This window comes from Excalfactoria chinensis, chromosome 1 (assembly GCF_039878825.1).
Source record: "Excalfactoria chinensis isolate bCotChi1 chromosome 1, bCotChi1.hap2, whole genome shotgun sequence".
NCBI classification, from domain to species: Eukaryota; Metazoa; Chordata; class Aves; order Galliformes; family Phasianidae; genus Excalfactoria; species Excalfactoria chinensis.
This window is the reverse complement of record NC_092825.1, coordinates 134,729,899-134,741,532: the sequence shown is the minus strand read 5'-3', so window position 1 is coordinate 134,741,532 and position 11,634 is coordinate 134,729,899. Positions and strand designations below refer to the sequence as shown.

The 11,634-nt window shown below is 38.7% G+C and overlaps 1 protein-coding gene across 1 annotated transcript; it reads right to left on the bottom strand.

Moving 5' to 3' along the window:
* Positions 1–283: 283 nt before the first annotated feature.
* Positions 284–9,836, bottom strand: SLC10A2 (solute carrier family 10 member 2). Its single transcript, XM_072358255.1, has 6 exons — positions 9,391–9,836; positions 6,076–6,194; positions 4,634–4,722; positions 2,476–2,651; positions 1,530–1,687; positions 284–417 (listed from the first exon to the last, which is right to left on the bottom strand). Exons 1-6 carry the CDS (start codon positions 9,834–9,836, stop codon positions 284–286), a joined length of 1,122 nt encoding a protein of 373 aa, XP_072214356.1.
* Between the last annotated feature and the right edge of the window lie 1,798 nt (positions 9,837–11,634).

The following is an 11,634-nucleotide window of genomic DNA, read 5'->3' as shown; positions in this document are numbered from 1 at the left end:
TATTCTTTCCTTCTTTATAGAAACCAAAATAATACATTAAATATTTTAAGGAATAATATTTAAAAAGAAATGTTAAAATTGTGGTAGAAACCATGTTGAAAATCAAAGCAGAGATTTTTCATAAGTTAATCATTTTGAACTATCACTGTCCAGTATCAGCAGAACTCCATTTTTTTGCTAAATACATTTAGCAAAAATATAAAGCAACAGCATATGAAAACAAGTTTTAAGTAAACCATGCATCTTCCATCTTTTCAGCTGGTTGGAACAGAGAGGTAATTGACTATTTTATCTCGTCTGATACAAATCCTCCATTTTCTTTAGCATGTGATGAAATTGATTTAGAATCATCTTTTTCTTCTGTTTTCTCAACGTCTGCATTCGTTTTGACACAGCGTTTTATATAAACACGGTAGCCTGGAAATTTAATATTAAATGAAATTTTTATAATAGTGATCTGAAAAACACTGTATTCGCATGTAAGCATACAACACTTTATTATCTTATGTTGCTAAAATATTCCAATAACTCAATACAATTTATTTAAAGCCAGATTTAATTATTCTATGTCAGCAACTCTCATCACTAAAGAAGTATGTTTAGAAAATAATAAGGAATATATATATATATATACATACACATATTTATATATTACGCTTGACTGCTTTTTTGTTCCTGTTAAAAGTGCTGCCTTTCTTTCTTGGGAAACCTTTGGGCTATTGGCTGGATCTGTGGCACTCATTCTTCTACACAAATTTTGTTTGTCAGAAACTAAGACAGAGTGAGGAAAAACAGTTCTTCCATATTCATGCAATTGCCAGCTATAGAGGTAAAATCTGGGACTATAGCTCCCAAGGTTGTCTCCCTGGGACAGTGCTCTAGATGCCTGGTAAGATGGCTCACTTCTGACTGGGAGCTAAAAAGTCCCAGCTAGTTTTGGGAGTGAACAAAAGTGATAAAGTCTCAATCCTCAGTAGCTTAGGTGTGTACTTGTAGTGCAATGAGTGTGAGGTGCATGCAGGAGTAAAAAGGGACTATAGCTGAAGATTTTCTTTCTGATATTAGCTATGAAGCTAATCTTTCTATTGATGTATGTCAGGAGAATGAGCTTACGCATGCTTTTCAGGATGGTCCTGTTGTGATGCTGTAAGCTCAGGCACCTTGGAGTGGTAGAGGGCTCTAGAGGAAGATACATTTGCCTTTCTTCAGGAAAGGGTAAAAACAAATCTCTGCCCAATCTCTGACACTTCTGTAGTCAGTTGTAGGTGACAGAGATTGCTTCCCTTGTTCTGAAAAGTAAAGGCCCTTCCAAATCTTAAACCAACCCTTCTGTTGTCCCAGTTACATACAGGATACAGCATAGTGGTGATGAACAATGATTATTTGAGTCATTATTAAGGTAACTGATTTCCATTTGATTATTTTCCTCTCTCAACTGTATGTTCTTGTTTTCTGCACATTGACAGAAAATTAGGCTGGTGATGATAGCAATGATAATAATGTTCTAATAGAAAATATCTATACTTTACCTGCTAAAATCATTAGTGCAAACAACAGCTGGAAAATGCTGTAGATGAGTGGGAAAGTAAACATCAATTCAAGTTGTTCAGGACTGAAGGAGAGCTGTACTATTGTTGAACATAGCTGAGTGTTTTGCATGCCTGTTTCCAGAGACACGGTACGACATCTAAAGGGAATAACACAATGACAACTGTGAAATAGCATCCTGCACATTCCTCTTCTTTAATAGGTATCTGCAAAATCAGGAACCACATAGATAAATGAAAAAATAGCATTCCTCAGCTTACGACTGATAGAATTTTTAGAACCAGAACACACGCAATCTAAGTCAATTAAGCAATTGCAGAGGAATATTATATTCTATAGTCAACACTAGTTATTGTAGAATCATAGAATATCCCAAGTTGGAAGGGATCCACAAAGGTTTTTAAGTTCAGCTTCTGGCTCCACAAAAGACCACCCAAAATTCAAACCACACATATGAAATGCTCCTTGAATTCTGTGAGCTTGAGGCTGTGACCACTACCCTTGGGAGCCTGTTGCAGTGCCCAGACACCTTCTCATTGAAGAACCTTTTCTTGGTATCCAATCTGAAACTTTATTCTCCCTCTCTTCTGCAACAATAATCTAAATTGTTGGCTGCTGTTTCTTCATGAGAAGTTTTACTTGCTGCAAGACATTTGCTTGTTAGGTCTGTTCTGCTCACTTCCTTTGAAATGCAAGACATGGGCACGCATGGGAAAGACAAAAGGAAATACTAGTAATAATCCATAGATAAAAATGTAAACATTAAAAGTTCTATTTACGTGCTGTACACTAGAAACATGGTTGGGGAATGAGTGATCTGTTGCAAAATGAATATTTAGGAAGCATTCTCAGTTTTGACTATTGCCTTAAAATCTTCCTTCACAGATGAAATAAGGCTATAAGTCTACGTCAGAGAGAAATCTATACCTGCTCCAAGACAGACCAGCGAGACGAGCCAGAAAGAATCCCAAAGAATAGCCAGCTGCTGGAAATATGGTACCAATGATCCATAATTTAGGCGTGATAACCCATGAGCCTTTGTAAAGTATTCCCCCAACTACAGCAGTGATGACAATGAGAATTGCTCCCACTATGGAACCAACCTGTTAGAAAATAAGAGACTTCAATGAAATTTTGTGATAACAAACACAATGTCAAACATACCTTTGAATGTCTTGTAACTGAGCCACTGAAACATCTTATTAAACGTAAAGCTAAATATTAACCACCACCTAATTCATGTGAAACAGACAGATTAGATTGCTGCCAGTTTCCCAAAAATAGAGCTGTACAATGTACTTCAAAGTGTGACTACAGACAGATCAAAGCTCACCTAAAACTAAACATTAAAAAAATCAGAGCTGTGACATAGATGAGGAATAACTCAGAGGTTAGATTTTTCCCAGAATTATTGGGACAATAGTAGTCTAAAAGCTGGGGCTTAGCATAGTATATGCTAAGAAGATGCTAGATTGTTGATTCTAGGAAATTATTTGTCAAGTAAAGGAATAAATATTTATTGTGGCTGAAATTATTGTGTATGAGAACTTGCTGTGAGCTTATATGCATTTCTATATAGACACAGTCACTGAGTTCATCTTATTTTCTGTGGCTGAACCTACTGAGATCCTCACTGCTTCTTGCCAAGGTAAAGGATAACACATTCTCCTCTCAATATTCAGTTTATCTCAATATCTCATTATGGTATACATTGCAAGAGATCTCACCAGAAGATATCTATGCTTAAGTGAAGGAGAAATCCATTTCTCAGCTAAAAGGTGTATTCTTATTGAACTGGTTTCATCAATCTTTGACTGAATCTTTTTAAGGGCACTGAGTCAACAAGTGCTTTTGTTTGACCAAGAGATTAACTACATGCACCTAGGAAAAAGAAACACGGTCTAGCCATGACAAGCTATTCTGTTGCACATTGTCTTTGTGCTCTTATCTCCATTTCTCACTATCTGGACCTTAATCTGACAGGTACGATTCAATCTTTGCTTGATGCTTCATTGTGTATTATCAAGCAAATTGGCTGTGGAATCTACTGTGGGTTGCTCGCCCACTCAGTACAAATGACAGTGAAATTGTGTTTTGCTGAAGGAGTAAGTAGAGTATCTTCTCATGTTAGCTCAAGTCCATAACTTCCCCTTAACTGATTATGCAGGAACAGCACCATTTTGAAATCATCTCTCATGTTCTTAAGTAATCTGTGGATGCATTTAAAAAGAATAACAGGATAAAGAAAAAAATCATGAAAATTAGTTGGATTTAAAAGGACCTTATTTGCATTCTGTAATTTCTGAGATGATAGCAGAAAAAGAATAATAAAATATAGGTAGAATAACCACTTGTCGGGTTATTTTTGTTTAAGAAATGTAGAAAATATTTATATTAACATAGGGTGGTCAACAAAGGCCAAAGGTACTTGGCATATCTGAGAATCACTTTGAACTGAGAAGGAAAATATTCAGAATGATTAATTTTCTGTAAACATAAAATGTAGATAAGGTATTACTATTACTATTTTGGTAAGGTCTGTTTTTGCCAAAAATCATAGATTCAGTGCTTCTGAATCTATCTTGCAAATATAGTTGAACTTGCTGAATAGTTTTCTTAGATTTTTTAAACATTGGAACATTTTCAACACACATATATATGCATATTTAAATCAACTTCACACTCAAAATTGCCAAAAAATGATAAATTGGTTTAAAAGTAGAATTGTTTTTGCTTGACTCAGATTGTCCTCATTTTGCACTATTTTGAAGGAAAAATTCCATTTGACCTGAATAATTTTCCTTCCAATTTTCAGTTTACATTATAAACTGAACTCAGTTGCTTGCGTAGTTCTAGCCAAAAACAAAAACATGCTCTTTGGTGATGGCTTCTAATAACATGTACGACTCATGCATGTTTGTGCAGGGGGAAAGCAATGCAATTCTGCAGTGTCTTATTTGTTTTCTGCTGAAAACTCCAAGGCTGTCAGTTACGAATACTATGAGTAGTAATATGTTGCTTAAGTGTGGCTACCTATTCTGTAATTTGTCTATAATTACCCGTGCTTCAGCAGTACAAATCCTACCTTAAGTATCTTTTTTGCTTTACTGGGCCATTTGTGATTAACAAATACTCCAACTGAAACAGGAACTACAAGAGCTACCAGTGAAATTCCTGTAAAAAAGAAAAGAGGAAAGATAAACCCACATATCATGTAGGAGTTCATGTTGGGAGCAGACACTGTGTGAATCAGCTGGAGTTACAGAACAAGCCTGTGGTGGATGTTTCTGGTACACAAACCCCAGCACATACACACTATACCCACACCTACCCATTTGCTTTTCTACAGTCTGTTATATTTGGCAACCTGTTGAAGTAATTGCCATTCAGCTAAGCTATGTGGTCATTCACCTGAATCAAAAAGGCAGACAGAAATTTGAGTGCACTAATCACCACTATCCTGCGATGGGTGTAGCTATATTAAATGTTCACTTTGTCTGCAGGTGTTTTGCTACTGTACCAAATCAACAAATGGTTTAGAGCTTTTCTTTACGGTGAGGGTGACAGAGCACTGGAACAGGCTGCCCAGGCAGGTGGTGGAGTCTCCTTCTCTGGAGATATTCAAGACCCTCCTGGACGCCTACCTGTGTGACGTGGTGTAGGGAGCCTGCTTTGGCGGGGGGTTTGGACTCGATGATCTCTAGAGATCCCTTCCAACTCCTACAATTCTGTGATTCTGTGATTCTTTTGTTCCTCCTTTCTTTCTCCAGTATGATTTTTAAAAGCACAAGCAATATGTGATTTATTTATTTTTTATTTTATTTATTTTTTTCTTTTTCCCAGGACAATGAGAATTGAAATTGAGGAATATGAAAGTGACTCTGCTGGCTTTGTTAGATAACTGCAACATGGAACTGAACTTGATAAGCACTAGGGTTACAGTTCTGCAAAGCACTGGAGCATATATTTCTAAATACTCTGACTATTTTCTCTTTGTAGCTGGATGAGATTTCTGACAGGAAGTCAAATGAATCCACTCCTGGTGGTGTAGACTGTAGCTTTTCAATGAGACTCAGCAGTTTTAATCACTTGCTTAATTATCCACATGCGCTTAAGTACTTTGCCAGATATGGACTCCGCTCTTAGCTCTTTGCAGGATTGTGCCTGAAAGCTGTTACTGATGCTTTCATCCAGGGAAAGCAGCTATTTCTGTATGAATTATTCTTATCCCAGTACCACACAGGTTTCCAAACCATTGAAAAAGAAAAGGATGCATGAACTTGTGAAAAATACTTGTACTGTGTTTATTATGACATAAAGTATTTGATCTGAAGAGCTGTGGATGACTTGAAGTCGTCCAGGTACCTAATTCCCACAAAAATCACCGAAAAGTAGGAAAATACATAGCTTTTAAATGTCTGAGGTAATTTCTTTGTGCCTCTGTGTAGGATGATTATGGTGTAAGAGTTGCTTTTACTAGAAGAAAAATAAAGGAGATTCAGAAGAAGTGTGGTTCACTTGACTTACCAATGCTGTCATAGGGGAGTATAATTGCATCAGAATCGGTCCACATCTTGGTATAAACAAAAAGACAGAGTGGCATCATCCCCATTGCAAGAAGTGTGGAACAAGTTGTCATGCTGATGCTGCAAAGAAATTGGTTTAAGTGACAATTTGTCTCACGTTAATCTATGCTCTCTTCATTTCCTTATTATGATTTAACAGCTTAGGAAAAGAGAAGCAAGAAATGCTGCTGGCTACAGTCAATTTATCCATATGTCAAGTTAGAAAAAAAGCTAAATGAAAAGAATTGTTCCATCTGAAAAAAAAATAAAATAAAAAACCATAAATACCTACATATTCTGTAGACATGAAACAGTAAGTTTCAGTGCATTGAACAGAACAGTAAATTTCAGTTCAAACAAAGAATTAGAGTGGCAAACATCAGGAAAGGCTGTTGGCAAGTCTATATGTGTGCTGACTGGCTGGCCTCTGAGAGGGCAGCAATTTGGATCAATTGCCATTTTTCATTTCACTATCAGTTCTGGAGTATTTTAGAATTTCAGTCCAAAGCCAAAGCACAAACAAAAACATTCATCATCTAGGAAGTACAACATAATAAATTTCCCTTTTCTGGCTTTTCCTGCCCTAGGCCAAAGAGCAGGTACTGACAATTACCATTTGAAGCTGAGCGTAAGTATTGTTGCTTCCTTGGTTTGTTAAAAAATGTTTCTGTGTTAAAATATAAAGTCTTAGAATCATAGAATGGCTTGGGTTGGAAGGGACCTTTAAGATAATCTAGTTCCAACCCCCGTACTACAGGCAGAGACACCCCGCACTAGATCAGGTTTCTCAAAGCCTTATCCAGCCTGGCCTTGAATGCTTCCAGGGTTGGAGCACCTTGCTGGGCAACCTGTTCCAAGTCTTGAATACGCTGAGCCTGGCATACTTTGTAGAAAAATGAGCATTCTGCTGCATGATGGAAGACAGTGTAAGACAGCTAAAAAGACAGATAGAAATGGAGGATATTGTCAATTTTTTCTGAGTAGTGTAGGTAAAATGTTGCCTTCAAAGTTAAAAATGACAGAAGGTTTTACTTGGGAGACTTTGGAAACTTTCTCATGAGCCTCCCTTCTGATTGCTCTTTGACGTAGTTTAACCTCATAATAGAAGCTACACATACACAAAGTAGATAAATTCAGAGAGATCTGGAAGAACTCATACAGAAACTACAGAAATATCTGTTTTAGTTTTGGTTCCTTTGATTCCCTGCTTCAGTGTTGTTGGATGTAGTTATGTAGTAGACTTTGGAAAGAGAATTCTTATACACAAAGGAAAAAGAGCAGTGGGCTTTGACTCAGGTCTGTTAAAGCCCAACTGGATAAAAGAGCTCATGCTTCCTGTGTCTATACTTTGTCTACATATTCTTACAGTATCTACATCCATCTACAGAGGCTGCTCATTTGCTAACCCCCTCGCATAGCTCCCTGAAGAGCTATGGAGAGGAAATGGTAACACAGAAGCAGTTGTTCTTATGAGTTAGCAAGAAATGTCAAAAACAGGTGCCCTTAAGGGAAACTTCAGAGGACATCATCTGAGTCTGAACTACTAAGAAAGGTACAAAACCTCATACTGCACCTTCAGTGACTGCACAAATAGTAGAAAATTCTTGCTCTAACTTATGGTTTAATTAGACTAGTAAGCGTTGGAGCAGGACTGTAGATAATAGTGATGGCTTACTATATGCAAAGATAAAATATCAGTTAAGAGCAGAACTTAGTCTGATATGCTGTGCTGGGTCCAGAAACCAGTCAAGCTACTTGTAATGTTATTCTAACAAGACTGAAGACGCATCACTTGCTGTACCTCCTGTTTCCTGTAGTCCTTGAATTATTGTGAAAATGTAGTAATCAAAAGACTTTGAAATCTTAAGGTAAAGGCTTTTGCCAAAAGAATAATATTTTGTATGTGTTTCCAATTTACCTCACCTTCTGCCACCATCGTGAGTTATAAATTCTACTCATAGCATCATCAATTATGATTCTGAATATACAGACCTGACAAGGAACAGTTTAGCTCAATGTATTCTTCCAGAGAAAGATTAGGATGGAATTTAAGACTTGTGCTGGATGTCTTTTTATCTATGTTTTCTTAGGCCTGCATTCAATGAAATAAAATGTCTTATAGTTTTTACTATCATAGGTTTTTCCTCCTCAGTGAGGAAGCTGGTGATTAGCGGGGGCTGACTTCATACATAATTTGAATGCAGGCATTACATTAACACCTGTGTGTAACAGAAAAGTTCACTGTTTTCAAAGGATGGAAAAAATGTCTTATTAAAGCCACAAATATTAACATTCTTAGTCAATTTGCTCTGACTCCACATCTTTCTTACTTCTATTATTTTTTCCATTTCTAGTTCAGACTGGCATATGATAAATTGGATGAATGCTCCAATTTATGTTTCTCTGCAGGAAATGGAGAAATTATCTTGTTTATTTTAGAGCAGAGTAATCAGGATATGAAAAGAAAAAAAGATGGCTCATTTTTAAAAGCTGTTAGAGTTAATGAACGCCCCAAGAAATTTTCATCAGGAGTAGGGTGCACTTCTACAGCGTGTTTGATGTCCAAGACCGCACTACGTATCCTACATGTTTGTTTCTGAGTTTGGAGCACCCAGTCAGAGACCATCACACCTAGTCACAATGGAGTTTTTCCACAGCACCTCATGTGCAGGGCTGCATTAATCAGTAGCTTTTTGCCTGTAAAAATTTCCTTCAGTCTGAAGACTTTACAGAAGGCTCCAGCAGCACGTAGAAATGTCATAAGCAATTTTCTTTTGTATTAGGTCCCGAAGAGAAAGGCTATGCCCGTCTGTTCATTGTGCAGAACATAAAAGGAGGAAAGACATTTTTCCACAAGTGGTTTCTTCTAAGAAACATTATTTCAAAAAATTGTTACATAGCTGCTCTTTCATGCATAGGACTATGGTTCAAAAATTCTTTATTATATTTTTTTACTGCCCAAGGTCTTGGAGAGACAAAATCACAAATATGAGTCTAACTTAGTCAATGAGTCCTTAGTATTCTATTTTATGAAGAATTTGAGATCTTAAAGAGAAGACATTCTCTAATATTCACAATTCTGTTATGATATCTTCCTAATGAAGTATCAAGAACTAACAATAATTCTAGTCTGCTTATTTTTAATAGTACTATAGTAACTAAATACAAGAAAGAAGTTCCACCACACATCAAACAAGACAAGAAAAGATCAGACAGTCCTTTTCAATACAAATTTACAAAAAGCCATGTAAACATTTTAGAAAACGGCTGCTCTTACCTTAGGTCCATGTCACCATCCACCCAGTAGGCGATGATATTAGAGGCTGTGCCTCCTGGACAGCATCCCATAATCATCACCACAACGGCTTGAATAGGAAGCACACTGAAGGCCAGTGACAGCAAGAAGGCTGTGAGAGGCATAATTCCAAACTGACAGAGGAAACCCACAAAAATACCCCAGGGTCTTTTTATGTGGTGCAAGAATTTTTTAATTTCCACATTGCAACCCATGGAGAACATCACCAAAGCCAGCATGATTGTTAGAACAGTACTTAAAACTACACTCAAAGTCTGGTTAAAATCGCCTTCTTGTAACACACAAGATGTGCCACTACAAATAGTAGCATTTTCTGGACAAGCTGTGGAGTTGTCCACAGCTGGACAAGCTGTGGAGTTGTCCAGCAACTTGGTGTTAAAGTGCCGAGAAAGTAAGTAAGCCTGCATTTCAAAATGCAGAACTGCTCAGAGTATCTGAGGCAAACTTTGAAGCCCGTGTAAACGATTGTTTGTCAGCCACTCTTTTTAAATGATCCAGGAAGCAATAAAGTTCAATAAATACCTGGACGCTGTTACTATTCCTTAAGGGACTGGCACGATGCTGATTCATATGGTTATAAAAGTTGTGCTTGCTTGAGATGGTGGTAATCAATCATTTATCCATATGATAATGAGGAATCCCACATTGAGAGAACATCTGTGTTAATATTTAAGGGTGTAAAGGAGGCTTGTGGAATAGCTAAGCACACAAAATGAAAATCGCAGGAGGAAAAGAAAGTTTACACTTAATTCTTTGAATTTCTTGCATGTCTCCAGGAAAGCTGCTCATGCATGAACAATGTGTGCATTACAAGGACGTGCAGGGCTGAAAGGAGCAACTGATACACAAGAAAACCTGGGTAGGAGCCCTGAGCAAGGATAAAAGATTCACCTTCTAAATACTACACAAGGCTGCATTGTAGGTGATTGTAAGAGTTTCTCTATAACTGCAGCAGAGAATCAAAGCTTCGGTCCTGTTCAGGGAGTGCTGCAAGCAGAGCTGTGAAGTGTCACATCACGCTATGTGCCACAGCATTCGGGTGCAAGGGTCTACTGGTTGCAGGGCGTCATACTGAATGGGATGTGATCCAAGTTTGACTGTATTTCTGATGTGATAGAAATTATGACTAATGTACAGTGGAAAAATTCTAATCGTGTTTAGTTGTACTCTTTGATATTCTTTCTCATTTTCCATGTAGTCTTTAAAATGGCTATGATCCTGGCCTTGAATTTTCCCGCAGTCTGCTAAAAAGGTATTTTTTGGCTTTGGCTCATGCAGCACAACTGTAGGAGCTGACACCTATCTGACATCTTCATGTCCCATCAGTACATGTACCCAGTGACCAGGCTTCTGTGCCTCACCTCACCCCTGGCCATGTCTACATCTTGCTGAGCCTGTCACTTGGGGAAGGGAGGGGAGGTGGCATGGGCTGGGCTTGCTGGGGCAGCAGTAGATTTATAGTCCTCCTAGCCACTTTTTGCTAGTTGCAGCTGGCACTCCCATGCTTTGCTCCAGTTTGTGCTGGAAATGTTGGATACTGAGAGGAAGAACACTGGGAGACTGGGAGGGAGAATGGAGATTTGTTTGCTGGGCTGGGCACAGGGAGTGGGACTGTGGGGCTGGCATGTTGCTTTGGAGCTCTGGCCACGCTGAAAGAGAACTCTGATGTAAACCCTGGTCTGTGGTCTGCTCCTGTGGGGGCTCTCTATGGGCTGTGAGCTCCTTCAGACCCCATCCATTGCTGCCCTGTGGGATCCTCCATGACTGCACAGGGAAACACCATGTGGCACCCATGGGCTGCAAGGAGTGGTCTACTCCTCTCTGGGTCTCACCTGGGCTGCAGGGAGCTGCTGCTCTGCACCTGGAGCACCTCCTGCCCTCCTTCTGTACTGACCTGGATGGCTTCAGGGCTGTTCTCTCACATTTCTCACTCCTCTCTCCCAACTGCTGTTGTCCAACAGTTTTCCTTTAATCTGCTCTCCCAGAGAATCCACCAGTGTCACTCACAGATCAGCTCTGGCAGCACTGTGTCCCTTTGGAGTTGCTGGAGCTGGCTTTACTCTGACATGGGGCACCGTACTGGGCTCTGCTCACAGAGGCCACCCCTGCATCCCCCTGCTACCAAAACTCTGCCATGTAAGTGCAATAGTACTGTGGTTGTCATCCTGCTGGGTGGATGCTGTGTGAATACTCATGCATTATACA

What these genes read in the sequence shown, in the direction of transcription:
- SLC10A2 (XM_072358255.1), bottom strand. Translation starts at nt 9,836, where the DNA reads ATGCAGGCTTACTTACTTTCTCGGCACTTTAACACCAAGTTGCTGGAC. An exon ending in GATGGTGACATGGACCTAAG is followed by an intron (nt 6,195 to 9,390) that starts GTAAGAGCAGCC and finishes ATTTCTTTGCAG; the next exon opens with CATCAGCATGACAACTTGTT. An exon ending in TGCACTAATGATTTTAGCAG is followed by an intron (nt 418 to 1,529) that starts GTAAAGTATAGA and finishes TTAAATTTCCAG; the next exon opens with GCTACCGTGTTTATATAAAA.